This window comes from Lepisma saccharinum, chromosome 9 (genome assembly GCF_977018435.1).
Source record: "Lepisma saccharinum chromosome 9, izLepSacc3.1, whole genome shotgun sequence".
Classification (NCBI taxonomy): Eukaryota; Metazoa; Arthropoda; class Insecta; order Zygentoma; family Lepismatidae; genus Lepisma; species Lepisma saccharinum.
Window position 1 is genome coordinate 18,309,045 of NC_139237.1, and position 24,846 is coordinate 18,333,890.

Below are 24,846 nucleotides of genomic sequence, written 5' to 3' on the forward strand. Positions count from 1 at the left end.
ATTTTCAGTGAAAGTTGATCAAACGTGGGTTGCCATAATATTAAGGATCAAAATGGGCTCACAAACGGGTGCGAGTATTTCACAGGGTATTATAACATATCTGGACACGACACTAAAGTGCACACCCCTAGAGCCACACCACAAGAAGCAACTGGGTGGAACTAAAAATAAAATACTGTCCATGTATTGAATACCCGTATTATTCTTTCTTCAATATATTTTCCATTCATAATTATTGAGCGACCAAAGTTCTTTTTTATATAATTATTTCAGGTCTAATGGTAAAGTCCATAACGTTACTCCTAATTTCCGCATTGTTTTGTTATTTAAGTACTGCACTTGCTGCAAAGATGATGAGTTGGACATTTAATTATGAGAATCAATTTATTGTAAAGAAATATAGTAATTTCCTTGAAAGGGTGAAGTAGCGGCAAATTATAACAGTTCTCATTAATTAGGAAACCATCTCATGCCAACCTTTTTCAGTATCATAATCTGAATCACTATGCTCTAAGTTATTGTTTTCACATTCATTTTCATGTCCACTATAAAGATGTTGATGAGTATATGGCAGTGATTGATGCATGCTAAAAACATTTCCACTCATTGCAAACGCAGAAAATCATTTGCAACAACGTCTCTGGAGAGAAGAGTAGTGTGTTATGACAGGAACAATCAATCTGCTTTTCATACCCATTATATTTTCATTCCTTCTCAGTCTATTAGGCCGGCTAGTATCATGTTTAAACTTTTCTACTCCGTTACTGGCTTTTAAATTCAAATTTTACGATTGAATGATTGATTGAGTTTGTGTTTTAAGTCCACTATGTGCACATCAAGGCTACTCAGTACTAGTCATACAGTATAAAGTTGGATCCAAACCACAATGTTCCTCCACCGGATATCGAATCTTGGACTCCCTTATTACAAGTAGACGACGCTTCCGCTGTGTCATCAGAGAGGCCATATCAATTTTTACGACTTATGAAGATAATTTCTTTATTTCATTCCCAACAACTACGATATAACTTTAAAGAGATTTGCATAATGTACTTAAATATTTCGTGTTAGAAATTACCTCATTTCTCCTTTCACAATATTGTTTCTTTTTTCATATTGATATATATATCTGCCAATGTTTGCTTAATCGCAAACATTTGAGTGAGTGACGATATGATAAAATTGATGAAAAAACATTCACAAGAAACCCTCGTACCCAGGCAGGGATTCGAACCACATACCCCTGATGTCGCAGCGCATTGTGCTAACCACTCTGATACAGTGCTTGGCGAAAAGTATTTTCTGATATATTGAAAAACTGAATTTGTGGTTTAAATCTGTGTTGTTGTTTACTTTCATTCTTTAATTTTAAATCATTGTCATTGTATATAAAATATATTAGAAAATATTATTTAAACATTCAAGTATAACTTGGGTTATGTGCAGAGGCATTGAAAGATACGTAAACGTCATATTGCATTATTAATTTTTTATCCTTTTCACGGTAATTTTTCTTTAATATTATGATCTAATTATATTTTTCACGACTTTCATGCAGAGAGACACATAATTTATATGTCACAAAATGTACTGTTATCACTCCCAAGGAAAGAACTCCATGGTCACAAACAGAAACACATTTTTCTGGATACTTTATTTCCATTATTTAGGTTTTTCATAAAAATATCGAAGATGATCATAAAATACAATTACACATTTTCCTACAAAGTAAGTTTTTATGCAAGTCACTATTCTACAGTAATTTTTGTAGGTGCAATGATCCTTAGTTTGGAAGATCTTGGGTCAATTAATGATAGGAAGGAAAATGATAATGTAAATGCTTCCAAGTATACAACAAAACAATCAAATATATAGGTTAACTCATTCAGATAAAAGAACATTAACGTAATACGTGATACTGTAGAATGCATTATGTTCACCTTGCGTGCAAGCAGAAAATTGAATGAACGATATGGAAGTGTAATCGATGGGGTAGCCTTGTTTCATACGTTAGACGCATAGTCTCTGCGTAGGGTCAAAATGATCGCTTCTGGAGATACTCAAAACACAAAATCTACTAAAGAAAAGAGTTTTAAATGTGTTCATTTTGCTAAGAAGCATCTGCAAGAGTTCTTTGAGACAACATCCTTTGACCAGTTGAGATACGTAAGCAGCAGTGGGATTCATATTTGCGAGAGGTACGTTAAGTATAATGTCCTTTGGATTAACAATTAGCATGGCTACTTCTCTTGGATTAAATCATTACAGTATTATCTCTAGAAAATTTAGTCATATGGTCATCCACTTGTTGCTTTCTTAGTCACATGTTGCTTATTTGTGCTAATGAGGACAATGAAGGGATATCATTAATATACAGCTTAATCTGAGTAATACTAACATCAAGATGAAGAGAAAATAATAAGTGTAAGTCAGAATTACTTACAAGTCAGGTTTAGATATCATGTCATATCATTATTAAAATACTACTGTAATTGTATCTACGTATTTGGGGAACGCGATATACGTAAAATCTGTTGAAATTTGGCAAATTGACAAATCTAATATTAATTTGATTCTTAAGTATTATGTGGATAAGGGTCCAATTCTCTGTTCCCGTACGAATTATACTGACTGGTCAATATGCAGGATTTCCTCTTTCTGTTTTCCATGGCCAAACAGTAGCAACTGAAAACCTTCACTAAAGGAACCGCAGTTTTTCTTCATTATGGAACACTAAAAACATCAACTCTCGGCATCTAATAACTATGTGTAATTTCGTATCGGGATTATATACAAAATAATGAATTGAATGAATGAATGGTTGTGTTAAGTCCACTTTATGCACATAAGGACTAAACGGGACTGAACCTACAGTTTAAAGTGGGATCCAAACCACTATAATCCTCCACCATGTATCGAACCCGGGACCTCTTTGATTATAAGGCGACGACTGAAGAATGGCGCAATATATTTAAATGACGCAACAAAAATCCGACGCAGACGTTGTTATGTTACAGCTGCTAACCTTCAAGACATTCGGAGATGAGACCTGTAAAGATGTGGAAGGGGAGGGGTAATTGACCCTTGATGTTGTTTATTGGTGTATGCTAACCTAACATGTGAGTGTGTGTGTTGAAGATACACGTGAGCATCCAACGTGAAATATGCAAGAACATGAATAAATCTGATTTTAAGATAGCGTCAAAAGTGCTGTACCTCGAAAACCTAGCGAGTAAGGTTGCAACAAGGGTGTTCGACTCCTGATAGTATAAAGTGTAAACATTATTATGATTAACCTGTGTGGGCAAAAGTGCATGTAAAACAAACAAGATGGCGGTGAGCGAATAGCTACTTGGTCAGGTCAGGTTAGTGGTTCAAGTTGCTGCTTTGCAGTGAAAAGGTATCGGGTTCGATTCCCTATGCAATCATATGGGGTAAATTTTTATTGTTCCAATTGTAGGTGTAGTTCGAGTAAAGTAATGAGCAACGGTAGCTGAGTGGTTAACACTGCTGATTAGAGTTTAAGGGGTACCGTGTTCGATTCTTGTTTTTGACCTATCGCTAGGTCATAGACTAATATGCATTGACAACTAGAATTGGATCTAGGATTATTATTTTTTATTATTTTGAACTTTAGACATTTCGAAATATATGTCCCCACCACTCGACCTTGGACGACGCCACTGAACTTTCTGGTCGCCATGTTCCTTGTTTAAACTTCATTGTATGTTCATATTGGCTACTCATAACCACATATACTTAAAATTGAGACTCAGCCTAATCTGCAGTTTCCTCCACCTGGGAATCGAACATCCGACCTCTATATTTCAAAACAGCAACATTAGCCAGTTACCTTTTCACGCAACCAAATTGATCCGTCCGTAAGAAATAGAGTAGAAAGCAGTTTCGTTAGTATTTCTTTTAGTTTAGTCACTTCGAAACCCATTTTCACCTTTATTTCCACCCTCCAGAGTACGCCACTGGACATTATGGAAGCCGCCTAATATGATTCACTTGCCTGTTATGTTCAGTTTAGGCTAATCGTTACTAGATCTGCAGTTTAATTTTCTATCGGAAGCATTGCGAAATTTGTCAAAAACAGGAATCGAATCCTGCACTTCCTAAATGCCAATCACCAGCACTAACCACTAAGCTATCGTTGTTTACTTAAATATATTTTATACAAATATGGATTCATCGGGACTCGAACTACACCTTCAATTTAAACACTAACAATTATCCCCTCTACCAAATACATAACTGAATATTCTGGCCGCCATTTTCTCTCTATTAACTCCATGTTAAACTCAGATAGGCTAATCGGTGTTGGATGTATAGTTTACATTATGATCGGAAGGATTGTACAATTTGTCAAAAACAGGAATCGAACACGGTACCCTTTAAATTCCAATCAGCAGTGTTAACCACTCAGCTACCGCTGCTCATTACTTTACTCGAACTACGCCTACAATTGGAACAATAAAAATTAACCCCATATGATTGCATAGGGAATCGAACCCGAGACCTCTTCATTGTAAAGCAGCAACATGAACCACTAACCTGACCTGAGCAACTAGCTATTCGCTCACCGCCATTTTGTTTGTTTTACATGCACTTTTGGTCACACAGGTTAATCATAATAATGTTTACACTTTATACTACAAGGAATCGAACACTCAAGACCCTTGTTTACAGAGCAACAACCTTAGCTTCTAGGCTTTCGGGTACTGCACTTTCGACGCTATCATAAAATCAGATTTCTTCATGTCCTTGCATATTTCACGTTGGATGCGGACGCGTATCTTCTACACACACACACACTCACATGTTAGGTTAGCATACACCAGTAGAGGTTGACCGACATAAAGTTAATCACTATTTAATATTCGCAATTTATTTGCAAGTACTTATAACTAATTTGCACGGGTTTTAATTAATTTGCGCGTACTTAGAATTCATTAGCAAGTACTTAGAATACTTTACATTTATGTATTTGCATGTTTATAACTTTTTATGAATATATAATTATTTATTTTATGAAAAATATGAATATAGAAGGTAATTAGAGGTACTAAACGGTATGCATATGTTTTTATATTCATTACTGCAAAGTATGTAAAGTATCAATCGATAATATTAATTTTATAGTATTGAAAATAAGTTTTCTATGGTTTATGAACCGCTATGAATGGTGTTAATGGTACGAAAGAAGACGGTCCCGGTATTCGAACCCGCGATATGTAATATTATTAATTAGTACTATGTAATAATGTATGTTATTATGTTATGAAAGACGATGGTACGAGATGCCAGACAGAATACTGTCTCCAAATCTGAACTCCGCTCTGATGCCAGACAGAGAGAATGAATTAATATTCCGCGCAGGTAGAGGAGAAAGGAATTTGGGGGAGTGTGCGTTCAAGGTCAAATGACGTCACAACGTCAGAACAAAGAAGGAACCCGATTCACCAATCAGAGAACGCGTCGGTAGATTTTCAGAACCGGTTTTTCCAAGGTTAACCAGTACGCAATAACAGGGGAAAGCTATGCAATACTGTAGGGCAGGGGAGGGATTGATCCAGACAACAAAGGATGTCTGGAAATGCGCAGCAAGGTTCAAATCTCTGAAGCTATGCGTCGCTTGTAGAACTGGTTTCCGCCGCCAATTAATATTCCGCTCAGGGTTGCCCCAAGGCACAGGACGCTTTAGCGCAGGTTTTTTTTTATCTGTACTATGAAGAAGGGAGAGCTATCAGGGACTGGGCCTACAGTTTTCACCATTTGCTTTTATCACGGGGTAACGAACCTAGGACCCTTTGATTATTGATTTAGGTAGTAAATGTATGTTACTGTGTGCTATTTAACTTAATTTTGAGTTTATTTTTTACCAAACTTTGACTTTATGTCAAACATTTTCACAGCTTATCCTTATTTCTTCTCAAATAACACTATTTGTACTATTCAGGCAACATTTTTTATTAAATTTTCGACTCACAAAGACATTTTTTCAACTTTTAACTTATTATTTTACAATTTTATACCTATTTTTAACCTAAATAACACTATTTATACTATTAAGGAAAGATTTTTAGTTATATTTTCGACACACAAAGTGTGTGTTCTCAACTTTTAACTGTTTATTTCACAAGTTTAGGCTTATTTTTACCAAAATAACACAATTCAATCTGTTCAGGAAAGACTTTTAGTTACATTTCCGACACACTAAGTGTGTGTTCTCAACTTCTATCTGTTTATTACGCTTATTATTACTCAAATAACACAATTTCAGCTGTTCAGGCAACATTTTTTATTACATTTTGGACTCATTAAAAGACATTTTCTAAACTTTTAACTTATTATTTTACAACTTTATGTTAATTTTTTACCAAAATAACACTATTTATACTATTCAGGCAACATTTTTTATTAAATTTTGGACTCACAAAGATATTTTTACAACTTTTTAACTTATTATTTTACAATTTTATACCTATTTTTAACCTAAATAACACTATTTGTACTATTCAGGCAACATTTTTTATTAAATTTTGGACACACAAAGATATTTTTTCAACTTTTAACTTATTATTTTACAATTTTATACCTATTTTTAACCTAAATAACACTATTTATACTATTAAGGAAAGATTTTTAGTTATATTTTCGACACACAAAGTGTGTGTTCTCAACTTTTATCTGTTTATTTCACAAGTTTAGGCTTATTTTTACCAAAATAACACAATTCAATCTGTTCAGGAAAGACTTTTAGTTACATTTTCGACACACTAAGTGTGTGTTCTCAACTTCTATCTGTTTATTACGCTTATTGTTACTCAAATAACACAATTCAATCTGTTCAGGAAATACTTTTAGTTACATTTTCGACTCACAAAAAGACATTTTCTAAACTTTTAACTTATTATTTTACAACTTTATGTTAATTTTTTACCAAAATAACACTATTTATACTATTCAGGCAAAATTTTTTATTAAATTTTGGACTCACAAAGTGTGTGTTCTCAACTTTTATCTGTTTATTTCACAAGTTTATTCTAATATTTACTCAAATAACACGTTTGAACGTGTTTTTATTACATTTTGGACACACACACACACTTACACAGACACACACACAAACATACACGTACACACACACACACACACTTACACACACACACACACACACTTACACACACACACACACACACATACACACACACACAGAGAGAGAGAGAGAGAGAGAGACAGAGAGAGATTTTTTTCCAAGTTTACAGGATTATTCTCCACGTTTACGCAAAAAACACAATTCAAATGTGTTTTGAATTAAATTTTGTACACACGAAGTGTGTTTCGTCAAGTTTTACCTTTTATGTTTCAATTTTATGCTTATTTTACCAAAGTAAGACCTCTTAGTCTATTCAAGAAAGAGTTTTCAATTATATTTTGGATGCAAGAGTATGTTTTGGCAAGTTCTACCCTTATATTTTATAAGTTTAGGCTTATTATTACTCAAATAACAACGAAAGTTTGTTTATTTTAGAGTTTGCTGAGTATTTTGTTACTGTTGTACTAGGTAAAAGTTTTCTAAATATATCAGATAGGGCTCTGTATATTTTTGTTTTTGCTATTTTGGAGATGATGCGATCAGCACCACTCTTCATCTGCTTTTTTTATTTTATGTACCCTAATATTATTTTGAGGCTTAGTGAATTCTAGAGCCTATTTATGCAGGAGAGAGGTCTTGAAAATTTTGATCTCAGATAACCCACAACTATTTGTCAGAGTATTTTAAAGGATATTTTATACTTATTATGGGCCACTAGAATATCTAAGCTTGCTTAATTTTAATGCCTGTAACGCTGTTATTGTATTTCTAACTAAGGCTTACTGGATGAAGTACACGAAATGTTTAACATTTCGACTATTTGCCTAATTTTTAGTGTAACGAAAATTATTGTGTGTCTATAAAGACTGAAATGCCTTTACCGAAGGGTCCACAACTGGACGCTTACCAACATTGTTTCTTTTTTTTAAATATAACCATTTATCAATATATTGACAATTCACAGGACAAGACGAAGTTCACAGACGACTTACTATATGGACCATAGGTTCACTTGCTAAATGTTTTTTCTATGCTAGAAGAATAATTTAGCCTTATAACCTTTTTCAAGGTATTTTTTAAGTATAACTGGATTTTTTGGGTGCATCAACATTTGGGTTATTTTCATTTGGCTTATTATACGAGGCTACAATCACTATTTGAACACTGAAATTCTCTGATTGAAACTAAAAGCTTAGGCTGTAACTAGGGACTTAGTATGTATATCGACAATTTATAGGACAACACGAACCTTACAAAGGATTGTAGGTGACGTAGGACCACACGCCAGAGCTTTGTTAATCTGCAAGAAGCTCTTACAGCTAATATTACGAGGAAATGAGGTTGATTTTTTACTGTTTCACAAGAATGCTATCTTTTATACACCCAATATTTGATTTTTCAAGTAACTACATGTACCAGAAGCAGTTACTAACTAGACTTCGACTTATTCTATATCAGGTGCTAAATTTATAAAGAACTATATTTCTGAGGAAGTACGCAAAAGCAGATTACACGATTAAAGTATCTGAAAAACAGATTTTTCTATGTAAGTATATTTTTATTGACAGGATTATTTAACAGATCAAACAGGAAGACTGCAAAATTCATTAAATGTAGTTCTATCGTATAGGTGGTTTCAGAGATATAAAAAGAACAAATATAAGATTTCACTTTTTTTGCTTCTGAGGCTAATCGCGACGCTAAGGGTAAATGGCGAGGAAATGTAACGGAGGAGAAACACTCCCAAAAGTTATGGGCTGCATGTAAGTTAATACCACAGAGATATGACAGTAGGTGTAGGTTCTACCACCAGAACTTTTCTATTATAATAATACTGGTTATGCTGTACTGTTAGCTAAAGATGCTGATATTTGAGAAACTTAAAAGCTTATTTGCAAAATTTTAGATAAATAATAATCTGTTAGACTGTAAACATATTTTATATCCATTCTGCTAAAGATCCGATGACAAAATTTAAAAATTGTAATCGCCCAGACAAGGACTCGAACCCTGGACAGATAGGTTAAAAGCCTAATGCTATACCAACTAAGCTATCTGGGCACAAGGTATTTTTTTCTTGAAAAGTTAGTTATGTTAAGAAATATATTGAAACATTTGAGAACACTTTTGGTCTGGTTCGACAGAGAAGGAGACAACGTTTCCAAATTTTTACAGACTGGGTGTATTTTTCCACTATAGAGGCCTTCACTATATGTAATTCGAAACGCTAAAGTTCAGCTAGCTTCCAAAATCCAAAATTGAAGTAAAGATTGTGTTTGGCGAGATTAACAAGTTACAATTATATCCAGTTACGGACAAATAAAGCTAAAACTCTCAGATTTACTGTACTAGCCAAGTTTTAGTAACATTTTCCTTAACTATAGTACTAATACCAAAGAAATAGGTATATTTTATTTATAATTTGACAAAATGTACTAGTAATTAATTCACAAAGTTAGGTAAAAAAACAGTATTTTAAAAAAATATTGTTGCTGCCTTCAAATTTTATGTTATTTAGCCACTAACAACTGGTTTACACTGTTTGACATCCTTTAAATAGCAAAAGAAGGAATTATTTGTTTAGTATTTTTACTACTTTATATTTATTTAAGGAAACAATTGTACTGTTTAACTTAATTTTTAACAACTTTTTACTAATTTATATATCAAAGTTATGTTATTTAGAGTGTTTGAAGGCGTATAAAGTTAATATTTGTACTTATCAGTGCAACTAACAATTATATTTTACACACAAAAGATAATGTTTACAGTTAAATCACTTGAATCAGAGAATAATATTTTACAGTAATTGATTCATTCAGCACTAGTCAGTACTTTCATGCATCAGAAAGTTTTCTTAATTTTCTATTATGCATGCTATTTTGTGCTATTCTTAAAATGTATTTCTAAGGCAAACTGGTTTAATTTTCTGCTTATAATGGAAAGTTGACATAGTTTTCGCACAATGCTTTGTACATTCGTTATATTCACTACTTATAATTCAAATATTATGCTTATTTAATGTATAACTAACTAACTCTCTAGCCTTCTTAAACCCGAAGGTTCATGGCTGCAGCAACACATGCCTCTCATCTGTTCCTGTCCTAAGCAAGATCTATATACTCCTTTCCATACCTACCAATTTCCTTTAGGTCCATCTCTACATTATCCCTACATTTTGTTTTGGTCTTCCTATTGGTCTTTTACCATCAGGTTTCCCAACAAGAATCCTGTATATTTTTTTTCCTCTCCCATTTGTACCACATGATCTACACATCTAAGTCTTCTTGATTTAATTATTCTAATAATATCTGGACATGAATACAAATTATGTACTTCTAAATTATGTAATCTTCTCCACTCATCTGCCTCCTCATCTGTTTTAGGCCCAAATATTTTCCTAAGGATCTTATTTTCAAATACTCTCAATTTATGTTCCTAGCTTATACTGTAGTTATTATATCTTTTTCTATCAGCTTATTTTGAAATTAATATTATTAGGTATAGTCTTTGATTTATAACTATATTGCTTTTTTTATCAATTTATCTAAGAGTACACACAGACAAACACATGTGTACACACTTTTATGTACATAGATATGCCTTTTTTCAATATTTTAGTATGAAGATTGCACTTTTGCTATTCAAGCAAGGGTAGGAAAGGTAGGATTTCTGAGAATTTGTTGCAGGATTTTGTTGTCCAAGTATAGATGAGAACTGAGCTGAGAGACTGTTTTGAACCTTTTCATGAGAGTTTGCATGTGAACTGTATTCAAATTGACCACTATTGACTGTGCATGCTTCTAAGTTTTGCTGTTATTTTACATCAAGTCTGTGAGACTGCAGACAGTTTTCCCTTTTCAACTAGTTTTTATTGATTGTATTTGTATATGTTTTGGGGACTTAGCAGTTTTATGTTATGAGGCAGTTTGTTGTAGAATATTTTTACCTGATTGCTTTGAGATATTGAGTGTCTGCTGTTTTACTTGTTATTATTTTCCTTCTTGTGTTTTGTATTTGACTATATTTTGTCCAAGTTCGTAGTATTTAGAATAATTGTTATTGACTTGTAGATGTAGGGAGTAATAATCCTTTGCAAGATGCCCTATACTTGTCTGAACATTATTCTTAGTGTTCACTTTTGAAGCCTTAGTATTCTGGTAGTATTATTAATGTAGAGGTAAATTAGGCTGAAATGTAGGCTTTTTTCTGATAAATTAGACTCACTTAGTTGTTTCAGCAGGTAGAAGTTGCATGACGGTTTACTGCTGATGACGTTAATTTGCTCTTCTTATGTACTACGTATGATGTAGCTTATTTGAGTAATTGGAAATATACTACTGAAAAAAAGATTGCTTGTCTATCTTATTCCTATGTTGTTGAGTTTGTCCATAAGCAAGCCATGTTTTTACTCTATCCTATGCCTTGGAAGAATCTAGATATATTGTGTTTGCAGTTTTATGCTTCTCTAAGGTTTCAGCTATGTAGTTTTTTAAACTGTGCTGTGGATGTGAATATTGATTTCTCTTTCTGGATGCCATGTTGGTTTCTGTGTATTCCTCTTGCTGCTTGAATTTGACTTAGCTTGTTTGCTTTTTCTTAGATCTTTATTTGTTTATTTGTTCAGCATTTGTTATTTTTTTAATTTTATTACTTTAATTTTACATTAACTAACATATTTTACTTCAACAACAAAATAATTTACTCTAGTATAAAATCTTCTACTAACAAAAATGTACTATTATAAATTTTAATTTTAGAAAATTGTATTTTTAAAACTTTAACTTTGAAAAATTGATTTTTAATTACTTTAATTTTACATTAACTAACAAATTTTACATTAACAACAAAATAATTTGCCCTAGTATAAAAACTTCTATTAACAAAAATATACTATTATAACTTTTAATTTTAGAAAATTGTATTTTTAAAATTTTAACTTGGAAAAATTGAATTTTAACACACTTTGACTTTAACAATGTACTTTGAATTTTTTTATGTAAAATATCTAAGGAAAAAAGCAAACAACCTAAGTCAAATTCAAGCAGCAAGAGGAATACACAGAAACAAACATGGCATCCAGAAAGAGAAATCAATAGTCACATCCACAGCACAGTTTAAAAAACTACATAGCTGAAACCTTAGAGAAACATAAAACTGCAAACACAATATATCTAGATTCTTCCAAGGCATAGGATAGAGTAAAAACATGGCTTGCTTATGGACAAACTCAACAACATAGGAATAAGATAGACAAGCAATCTTTTTTTCAGTAGTATATTTCCAATTACCAAAAGTGTTCTCAAATGTTTCAATATATTTCTTAACATAACTAACTTTTCAAGAAAAAAATACCATGTGCCCAGATAGCTTAGTTGGTATAGCATTAGGCTTTTAACCTATCTGTCCAGGGTTCGAGTCCCTGTCTGGGCGATTACAATTTTTAAATTTTGTCATCGGATCTTTAGCAGAATGGATATAAAATATGTTTACAGTCTAACAGATTATTATTTATCTAAAATTTTGCAAATAAGCTTTTAAGTTTCTCAAATATCAGCATCTTTAGCTAACAGTACAGCATAACCAGTATTATTATAATAGAAAAGTTCTGGAGGTAGAACCTACACCTACTGTAATATCTCTGTGGTATTAACTTACATGCAGCCCATAACTTTTGGGAGTGTTTCTCCTCCGTTACATTTCCTCGCCATTTACCCTTAGCGTCGCGATTAGCCTCAGAAGCAAAAAAAAGTGAAATCTTATATTTGTTCTTTTTATATCTCTGAAACCACCTATACGATAGAACTACATTTAATGAATTTTGCAGTCTTCCTGTTTGATCTGTTAAATAATCCAATCAATAAAAATATACTTACATAGAAAAATCTGTTTTTCAGATACTTTAATCGTGTAATCTGCTTTTGCGTACTTCCTCAGAAATATAGTTCTTTATAAATTTAGCACCTGATATAGTATAAGTCGAAGTCTAGTTAGTAAGTGCTTCTGGTACATGTAGTTACTTGAAAAATCAAATATTGGGTGTATAAAAGATAGCATTCTTGTGAAACAGTAAAAAATCAACCTCATTTCCTCGTAATATTAGCTGTAAGAGCTTCTTGCAGATTAACAAAGCTCTGGCGTGTGGTCCTACGTCACCTACAATCCTTTGTAAGGTTCGTGTTGTCCTATAAATTGTCGATATACATACTAAGTCCCTAGTTACAGCCTAAGCTTTTAGTTTCAATCAGAGAATTTCAGTGTTCAAATAGTGATTGTAGCCTCGTATAATAAGCCAAATGAAAATAACCCAAATGTTGATGCACCCAAAAAATCCAGTTATACTTAAAAAATACCTTGAAAAAGGTTATAAGGCTAAATTATTCTTCTAGCATAGAAAAACATTTAGCAAGTGAACCTATGGTTCATATAGTAAGTCGTCTGTGAACTTCGTCTTGTCCTGTGAATTGTCAATATATTGATAAATGGTTATATTAAAAAAAAAAGAAACAATGTTGGTAAGCGTCCAGTTGTGGACCCTTCGGTAAAGGCATTTCAGTCTCTATAGACACACAATAATTTTCGTTACACTAAAAATTAGGCAAATAGTCGAAATGTTAAACATTTCGTGTACTTCATCCAGTAAGCTTTAGTTAGAAATACAATAAGAGCGTTACAGGCATTAAAATTAAGCAAGCTTAGATATTCTAGTGGCCCATAATAAGTATAAAATATCCTTTAAAATACTCTGACAAATAGTTGTGGGTTATCTGAGATCAAAATTTTCAAGCCCTCTCTCCTGCATAAATAGGCTCTAGAATTCACTAAGCCTCAAAATAATATTAGGGAACATAAAATAAAAAAAAGCAGATGATGAGTGTGCTGATCGCATCATCTCCAAAATAGCAAAAACAAAAATATACAGAGCCCTATCTGATATATTTAGAAAACTTTTACCTAGTACAACAGTAACAAAATACTCAGCAAACTCTAAAATAAACAAACTTTCGTTGTTATTTGAGTAATAATAAGCCTAAACTTGTAAAATATAAGGGTAGAACTTGCCAAAACATACTTTTGCATCCAAAATATAATTGAAAACTCTTTCTCGAATGGACTAAGAGGTCTTACTTTGGTAAAATAAGCATAAAATTGAAAAAAATTGAATTGTGTTATTTGAGTAATCGTGGAGAATAATCCTGTAAACTTGGAAAAAAATCTCTCTCTGTCTCTTCTCTCTCTCTCTTTCTCTCTCTCTCTCTCTCTCTCTGTGTGTGTATGTGTGTGTGTGTGTGTAAGTGTGTGTGTGTGTGTGTGTAAGTGTGTGTGTGTGTGTGTGTACGTGTATGTTTGTGTGTGTGTCTGTGTAAGTGTGTGTGTGTGTCCAAAATGTAATAAAAAACACGTTCAAATCGTGTTATTTGAGTAAATATTAGAATAAACTTGTGAAATAAACAGATAAAAGTTGAGAACACACACTTTGTGAGTCCAAAATTTAATAAAAAATTTTGCCTGAATAGTATGAATAGTGTTATTTTGGTAAAAAATTAACATAAAGTTGTAAAATAATAAGTTAAAAGTTTAGAAAATGTCTTTTTGTGAGTCGAAAATGTAACTAAAAGTCTTTCCTGAACAGATTGAATTGTGTTATTTGAGTAATAATAAGCGTAATAAACAGATAGAAGTTGAGAACACACACTTAGTGTGTCGAAAATGTAACTAAAAGTCTTTCCTGAACAGATTGAATTGTGTTATTTTGGTAAAAATAAGCCTAAACTTGTGAAATAAACAGATAAAAGTTGAGAACACACACTTTGTGTGTCGAAAATATAACTAAAAATCTTTCCTTAATAGTATAAATAGTGTTATTTAGGTTAAAAATAGGTATAAAATTGTAAAATAATAAGTTGAAAGTTGAAAAAATGTCTTTGTGAGTCCAAAATTTAATAAAAAATGTTGCCTGAATAGTACAAATAGTGTTATTTAGGTTAAAAATAGGTATAAAATTGTAAAATAATAAGTTAAAAGTTGTAAAAATATTTTTGTGAGTCCAAAATTTAATAAAAAATGTTGCCTGAATAGTATAAATAGTGTTATTTTGGTAAAAAATTAACATAAAGTTGTAAAATAATAAGTTAAAAGTTTAGAAAATGTTTTTTAGTGAGTCCAAAATGTAATAAAAAATGTTGCCAGAAGCTAAAATTGTGTTATTTGAGTAATAATAAGCGTAATAAACAGATAGAAGTTGAGAACACACACTTAGTGTGTCGAAAATGTAACTAAAAGTCTTTCCTGAACAGATTGAATTGTGTTATTTTGGTAAAAATAAGCCTAAACTTGTGAAATAAACAGATAAAAGTTGAGAACACACACTTTGTGTGTCGAAAATATAACTAAAAATCTTTCCTTAATAGTATAAATAGTGTTATTTAGGTTAAAAATAGGTATAAAATTGTAAAATAATAAGTTAAAAGTTGAAAAAATGTCTTTGTGAGTCGAAAATTTAATAAAAAATGTTGCCTGAATAGTACAAATAGTGTTATTTGAGAAGAAATAAGGATAAGCTGTGAAAATGTTTGACATAAAGTCAAAGTTTGGTAAAAAATAAACTCAAAATTAAGTTAAATAGCACACAGTAACATACATTTACTACCTAAATCAATAATCAAAGAGTCCTAGGTTCGTTACCCTGTGATAAAAGCAAATGGTGAAAACTGTAGGCCCAGTCCCTGATAGCTCTCCCTTCTTCATAGTACAGATAAAAAAAAACCTGCGCTAAAGCGTCCTGTGCCTTGGGGCAACCCTGAGCGGAATATTAATTGGCGGCGGAAACCAGTTCTACAAGCGACGCATAGCTTCAGAGATTTGACCCTTGCTGCGCATTTCCAGACATCCTTTGTTGTCTGGATCAATCCCTCCCCTGCCCTACAGTATTGCATAGGTTTCTCCTGTTATTGCGTACTGGTTAACCTTGGAAAAACCGGTTCTGAAAATCTACCGACGCGTTCTCTGATTGGTGAATCGGGTTCCTTCTTTGTTCTGACGTTGTGACGTCTTTTGACCTTGAACGCACACTCCCCCAAATTCCTTTCTCCTCTACCTGCTCGGAATATTAATTCATTCTCTCTGTCTGGCATCAGAGCGGAGTTCAGATTTGGAGACAGTATTCTGTCTAGCATCTCGTACCATCGTCTTTCATAACATAATAACATACATTATTACATAGTACTAATTAATAATATTACATATCGCGGGTTCGAATACCGGGACCGTCTTCTTTCGTACCATTAACACCATTCATAGCGGTTCATAAACCATAGAAAACTTATTTTCAATACTATAAACATTAATATTATCGATTGATACTTTACATACTTTGCAGTAATGAATATAAAAACATATGCATACCGTTTAGTACCTCTAATTACCTTCTATATACATATTTTTCATAAAATAAATAATTATATATTCATAAAAAGTTATAAACATGCAAATACATAAATGTAAAGTATTCTAAGTACTTGCTAATGTATTCTAAGTACGCGCAAATTAATTAAAACCCGTGCAAATTAGTTATAAGTACTTGCAAATAAATTGCGAATATTAAATAGTGATTGACTTTAAGTCGGTCAACCTCTACTTACACCAAAAGACAACATCAATCGTCAATTACCTCTTTCCCCTTCACACATCGTCAAAGGGCTCACCTCCGGATTTCTTCAAGGTCAAGACACATCGAATTTCTGCTTAGTCACCAATCCATCCACTTATCAACAGATGTCGTAAAGGTAAGCGGATGTAACATAACACCGGATGCGTCGCATTTTTGCTGAGCCATTTAAATATAGTCTTGCCATTCTACTACTGACAATGCCACCACTGAGTCATCGCGGAGGCTATACATGCAGAAGAATATGAGTCTCATGTTCTGAAAAACTGCGGCATTCTATCTCCTCTGATTCCATGCCACCTATCCTTGCCTTGTCTGTGACACCATCTCGCCGCACTCTTTCTCGCAAGTCGAGACCGACCATCGCCATGTCCGCCAATTCTTTTACTATTTGAATCTCGTCTCCTGTTATTGCAACGGCAAGAAAATATACGTCTGTGACATTGTTGTAGATTGGTTACGTTCAAATCGTGTCATTCTACAGAATGACGGGGATCAGAACAAGTTACTTCCACAATTAATCAATGGGTGATGTAACATTATTCATCCATCATCCTCGATAATGAGAGCACTTGTCATTAACATGACAACACTTGGCAGTGCGAAAGGCACAACTAAAACTAAACAGGTTAACAATTAGAAAAGAGAAAGGTCACTCATTGGGTTTTATGAAGCTTTAAACATGAATCATGGCTGGATTAGGATAATTACCTGTCTATCTGACGAATGATGATAATTTCGAAGAATAAAATAAACTAAGTTCTCTGTAGGTTTCGTTGCAGGTTGACCAGTGCCTCGCTCACTTTCCCTCAACTCCTTTTCTAAGCTCTTCTCTCTCTTCAATCCCAATCAAAAGTCCGTCCCTTCTCAGTCTACCTCACCTCTATATCACCCAGGCCAAGGAGACCTTCCTCCATGCTGAATCGTGATTTTTACTGCCTCTATTGCAAACAGTTGACTCCATAGTCTTACGGAACTTCCTATATTCTGAATACATCAGGAAGTTTTCAAATCACAACACTGTGCATTATTTACATACCACAGAGGTTGAGACAACTGAGATAAACAAGTGAATGCGCTTGTCAACATGAAGCATCAGAGAGGCTTTAAATAAAATATAATCTTATGGAATGATACGTTCTACAGCCGCGGAAAAAAAATCCATTTTGAAAATTCAAAATTCTAATCTCAAACCTTAACATGAACCAGGTTCACCAGTTTAATATATTTTCTTAAAAAAAGACAAACAAGAAATATAAAAAACAACAGGATAAAATTAACTGAATAACAAAGTATAGTTTTCTCTTTGTTCTCTTACCCCAAAAGAATATTATATTACCCGAAACCTTACAATCGATAATAATGAGTACATAATTGATAAGATTGTGTGCACGAATTTCAATATTATGTACATTATTACATGACTCATATTTACAAAAGTTCATCCAATATATATATAGCCCCAATCCCACCACTCACTCACTGACTCACTGACATAAATGTTCTCCATGAAGGAAGCCCCGGAGGCGAAAAACGCCCGATTACGACCCCCCATGAAATCGTCCCAAAAGACCGAGAAAATTCAAAAATCTCTCAATCGGCCCTTCCTTAAGGGTGAAAATTCCCTTTTTTCACGTCCTTAGCAACCGTTGCCACGGGCATTTCTTTCGCACACATTGTTTCCTTCAATTCTTAATTGCCCAGCTACATTATATTTCTCACAGATAAGTAACACACAGATGAATCAACTCCTGGTTTTGAAAAGGTGCCTGAAACAAGGGTGACATCTACATAATAAGGAGTTTCAGCCAAAATACAATTACGTATATATTGTTATACCCAATGCGTAAATATCTGCATCGTGCTTGTTTCAACTAAATGTTTAGGGGGTATAATGACATGCAATTCCTTAGAGCTTGCCGTGCTTGTTGTTCACCATGGAAACGGACGTTGCTAGGGAACTTAAAGAAAGTTTATTTTCACCCCGAATGCTACTGTAAGGGAATTATGCTAGAGTTTTCGATTGATTGATTGATTGATTGATTTGGTGTTTTAAGTCCACTTTGTGCACAGTATTAGAGTTTTCGAATTTTAAAATGTGAGCATCAGAATTCATTGCAGAGGAGAGATAGAAATTTGCGAAGAATGAAGGAAAACATTTCTTTATTTCAATTATGTTTAAAAATGTAAAACTGACTACAGAAGTAAAATTTTACTTTTCCAATTTAGTGTCGCTATTGAATTCGTTTACATAAAACATCTAACTAACTATCCTGAAACTGTTATTACTTACCCAGCTTATTATTAAGAAAGAAACCAATAATATTTTGATTATTTGTACATATTACAGCACATACACACATAAATTTACGTTCAAAACTTTCCAAATAAGCGAACCACGTCGGCGAGCGCACGAGACGTGGCTACAGGCCACGTCGAAAGTGTGCGAGTCCAATATATATATAGCCCCAATCCCACCACTCACTCACTGACATAAATGTTCTCCATGAAAAAAGCCCCGGAGGCGAAAAACGCCCGATTACGACCCCCCATGAAATCGTCCCAAAAAGCCGAGAAAATTAAAAAATCTCTCAATCGGCCCTTCCTTAAGGGTGAAAATGCCCTTTTCTCACGTTCCTAGCAACCGTTTCCAAGGCTTTTCTTTTTTGCTCACATTGTTTCCTTCAATTCTTAATTGTCTAGCTACATTATATTTGTCACAGATCACACACAGATGAATGAACACCTGGTTCAAAAAGGTGCCTTAAACAAGGGTGACATCTACATAAGGAGTTTCAGCCCAGAATCAATTACTTACGTATATATTGGTAAACTCAATGCGAAAATATTATCTACATCGTGGTTGTTTTAACTAAATGTTTAGAGGTATAATAACAAACAATTATTTAGAGAGTTTGCCATGCTTGTTGTTCACCATGGAAACGGACGTTGCTAGGGTACTTACAGAAAGTTTATTTTCACCCCGAGAACTACTGTAAGGGAATTATGCTAGACTTTTCGAATTTCAAAATACGAGCGTCAGAATTTATTACAGAGGCAAGGTAGGAATTTGAGGAGAATGACAGAAAGCAATTATTATCCAATTAAGTTTAAAAATGTGAAAATGACAAAAGACGTAAATATTGCATTTCCAATTTAGTGTCGTTATTGAATTCGTTTATGCAAAACATCCAACTAATTATCTTGAAACGGTTATTACTTACTCAGTTTATTATTAGGAAAATAGACAATAATATTTTGAATATTTGTACCTTATTAGAGCCCATACAGACATAACGTTACTTTCTAAAGTTTTCAAATTAGCGAACTTATACACTTGTTTGGCTTCATCCAATAAAACATGCAGACATTTTACCCCATCTATAACATGATTACGCCCACAACGTGGCCGAAGGTCACGCATTCGAGCGTACAAGACGTGGCCAAAGGCCACGTCGAAAGTATGCGAGTCCAATATATATAAAGCCCCAATCCCACCACTCACTCACTGACTCACTGACATAAATGTTCTCCATGAAGGAAGCCCCGGAGGCGAAAAATGCCCGATTACGACCCCCCATGAAATCGTCCCGAAAGGCCGAGAAAATTAAGAAATCGCTCACTTTGCCCTTCCTTAAGGGTGAAAATGCCCTTTTTCACGTCCTTAGCAACCGTTGCCACGGGCATTTCTTTCGCACACATTGTTTCCTTCAATTCTTATTTGTTGAGATACATTATATTTCTCACAGATCAATAGCACACAGATGAATCAACTCCTGGCTTTGAAAATGTGCCTGAAACAAGGGTGACATCTACATAATAAGGAGTTTCAGCCCAGATACAATTACGTATATACTTGTATACTCAATGCGAAAAGACGTATCTACATCGTGCTTGTTTTATCACAATATTTAGTTCATAATAACAAACAATTATTAACAGCTTGCCGTGCTTGTTGTTGTCCATGGAAACGGACGTTGCTAGGGAACTTAAAGAATGTTTATTTTCACCCCGAAAACTACTGAAAGTGAATTATGCTAGACTTTTCGAATTTCAAAATATGAGCGTCAGAATTTATTACAGAGGAGAGGTAGGAATTTGAGGTGAATGATGGAAAACAATTATTTTTCAATTACATTAAAAATGTCAACAGAAGTAAATGTTGCTCTTCCAATTTAGTGTCGCTATTGAATTCATATGTATAAAACATCTAGTTAACTATTTCGAAACGGATATTACTTACTCAATTTATTATTAAGAAAATACACAATAATATTTTGAATATTTGTACAATATTAGAGCCCGTACACACGTAACGTTACGTTCCAAACTTTTCAAATAAGCGAACCACGTCGGCGAGCGTACGAGACGTGGCCAAAGGCCACGTCGAATGTGCGCGAGTATCATTATGTCACGAAAATGCTGAACATAACTTTCGACAAAACAAAATTGCGTACGTATGCATTTCATGTAGTATTGTACATTCCTACTGAGCCGCGAGCGATCGCCGTTTGTCTTCTGTCTATTGCGAAAGCGATTCCGAAGATTGACTCCATCCCGGAAGTGAACAAAAGTAGTTCATGGAAATGGCCGTCATGTGTTCGGAAGGAAACCAACAGTTCAGCAATGTTTCTATAATATTGAGCCCGAATTGGACCTTTGAAGTAGGTATCGTGAACAAAAAATGTTTATAATTGAGTTCACGATAGCTTGGATTCCCATATATGTAAGTAATATATAAATAAGAGTATGTATAGTATATGAAAAATAGACGTAGTATGTTGCACTGACCGTAATCGTAACCAGTTTTTGCTGTAAAAATACACAAATACAAATATCCCTGTTTGTACATGTAGAGAATGCCAGGTTACACCGACGTATAGTTCGTCGTGCTTATTTGTAAAGCCAGTTCACTTATTACTAGACGAATGGAAAAATGTTGTCATGCACTGTTATATTAAATCTTCCCTTCGTTGAAAACCAAATAAGCATATATGAACTAAAATGTACTTTCACTGGAAGGCATATGTTCATATTATGTACACAAACTTGGTTTGCACTAAAATATGAAACTGCAACTGGTATGAAAATCAGAAAATCAAAGTAACACTTAATTTTCTTCACTGCATTATAACTTTGTAAAACACTGTCTGTTCTGATTGTAAACATCAGAAATAAGATTTCACACATAAAAAAAAAATGTCATGTGCAAAAAGATGTTCCTTTCATGCTAACATAGCTAAAATTAAATGTGCATAAAATACTGACACTTAATGTGTTTCATCTTGGTGAAAATAAATTAAATGCTTGGATGCTCACATGGTAACAGCTTGTAAATGAGCCTATGCATAAAAAATTGGAATAATAAAGCACATTTCCTAAAATATGTTCGAGAGTGCTGTAGGAATGCTTTGCTTATATTTGCATTTTCAATTTGTAGTCCGTTATGGGAAATTCTTAAAAAATAAACCCTATTTGTTGCTAGCACTTGATAATAATTGGCACAACTGCTGCTTGTTGCTTTCTTGTATTATTGTGCATGGCTAGCATGCATTCATTTCTTGTTGCTTCTTTGTGGGCATGCGAAAAAAAATGGCTAACATGCATCTTACGGAACTGGACACATGAAGAAAGGCTATGGAAAAATGTTCTTCTCCATGGTGCATGGGACACATCCGGATAAATACACATGGTATAGGCTTACTTAGGCATGTGTGGGGAAACAACGAAGCACAATTGTGACAACAACTCTGTGATTATTGTTTTAACCAAAACTGCTGCTGTGGGATATCTTGTCTCTCTGCTTCTCTTCTTCCTTTGTGTTACTTGTCTTCTTAATTTTGTTTAGGGCAATGTGAAATGTATAATAAATACCCGTTGAACTTGGGAAATGGGGTAAAATTTTGTCCCAACTGCAAACGATGTGGAGGGAAATTCTATCTGGGCCCATCACAAAAATATGTTGGATAATCTATAGCCTGTGGTCCACTGAACTGGGGAATTCATGGTCGAATTCTGTCCTTGCTGGGAAAGGTGTTGTCCTCTTGTTGTGAAGCAAATATGGTGTCTGCATGTCTCCTTCAAGTTGTTGGTGAGACGATTCTCTCCGCACGGTAGTTGACTGCTGCTTTGCAGAAGTCACTCGTAACAAATGCCCATGATTGGTGTAGGGACTGCTCTTCCAAGTTGTTTTGTATAGACAGGTTAGGTTCGTGAGGAAAGATTAATAATAATGAAAGGAAACTATTGGAAATAGGGTTGATTCAAATTATGCACATAAAACCAAATTAATTCCATTCCCTTTTCTTAAAATTAAATTTAAATTAAATTGCCTCATCAAAAATAAAAAATATAATTAAAATAAATTGATTACATATCCGCCACAGTTCTTTCAAATAAATAAGGGAAATTTAAATATAATACACAACCGTAAATAAATAAGAAAAATAATGTCCATAATTGACGTGTTACCTTGAATAAATATAAAAAAAATATAACTTATTGCTATTGCTGTGTTGCTCTGATTCTATCTGTCTTCCATGTTGATGGTGCTTATAAAAATAATAAAAAAGAGTTTCAGTTAACAATAAATTCCAAATAATAAAAACTAAAATTGACATGTGCAAGGGAGTTAAGACTAATTCATGAAATGAAATGCCCTTACTGATAGATTGATTAAGTTGCTTTAAGGCGAGTTCAAGCGGAGTCCACTGGGGAATAGTGAAATCAGATAAATTCTTGGGAATATCAAGTGATAATTCAACTTCCATCATCTTTACTTGTTCAAAAGCTAAAATTCTATTATGTAAAATTAGTTGATTCACAATAATCTGAGTAAAATCCTGATAATTAAAAGTATTGATTTCCCTTCATTAATCTGAATTGATCTGTGGGTGTTCAAATTTTTGTTTAAATTCTGAATGACAATACATTGACCTGTGCCTGATATTAAAATACCATTACGTGTTCGAATAGACTGAAAAAAATTGTTGTCAGTAATAGACTTCGCTTCAAAATTACAACATACTGATTTATTATGTAAAAGTAAGGCTTCTAAGCGCTGTAAATCTTTATCGATGGTAACTTCACTATGCGAGCAAAGGTAAAAAAAAGTATTTAAGCTCGCATGCGCTCTCAACAATTTAAACTAATCGTGGATTTTCCTTATTACTCATACTGTAAGTTAGCTTTGGAATTCTAATGCGGGACCAAGAATTATTACGTAAAATACCTCAATTTACTGCTCAAAAAGTAGGAGCAATGTCATTCATCTGTACTAAAGGTGTTTCAAGATGTAAAATGAAATGATCTACTACTGGGATCATAATTGATCAAATATTCTTTGGTCAGAGAGTAAAATAGTCCTATGTCTGTCTTGTAAACCAAATCTTTAAAGTCGGGGTGATGCTGAATAAATGTACAGAGCCAATTAGGAGTTAAAATATGATAAGATAATATTCCTAAAACTATTTCCATAATTATAAAATCTAAACTCTCTCTCATCTCTGAGGCATGCAATAATGGAACTATATGTCTCTCTTCATTATAATTATAATAAAATTTAGCATGTAATTCTCCCTTTAAATGCAAAACTGATTGCTTTAAAACTACCAAAATTCCATTGACAACGTTGACCATCTTTAATTGACTTTGTTTCATATCATGTACTTCCTGAATTATATGATGTCGATTAGCTGCTAAAGTTTTCACTGATTGCGATAAATGATTAACTGACATGGTATTGAAAACAGAAAGTCCTGCACTAAAGAAATTTATTAAATTGAGAAAAATCTGCCTCTTCTCTCTGTTGTGAGTATTAGTAAAATTCTGATATAAATTTCGACATTTTCTGTAAATCTACATGGAAAATACTGAGAAATTTCAGTAAGATAATCATTAGTCTTGGTGCTAGTATCGTTATGAATTACCTTCCATTGCGCGCACGCGGAATAATTTTCAACCTGAATATCCGCATTGATAAAAAAAATATTCACTGTTGTAAAATATTTTTGCTGCTATGAATGGTTAACCCTTGTCTCTCACAATATAAGCCTATTGATTTAAAAAGATATAT

The 24,846-nt window shown here is 33.4% G+C and overlaps 1 protein-coding gene across 1 annotated transcript in view; it reads left to right on the forward strand.

Moving 5' to 3' along the window:
- The first annotated feature begins 2,021 nt into the window (after nt 1-2,021).
- The window catches only part of LOC145992595 (pickpocket protein 19-like), a 1,169,780-nt gene continuing 1,146,955 nt past the window's right edge, over nt 2,022-24,846 (forward strand). The window contains exon 1 of the mRNA XM_083128951.1: nt 2,022-2,198. Coding sequence (XP_082985077.1) covers nt 2,041-2,198 — 158 coding nt within the window. The 5' untranslated portion in view covers nt 2,022-2,040. The remainder of the gene's footprint in view (nt 2,199-24,846) is intronic.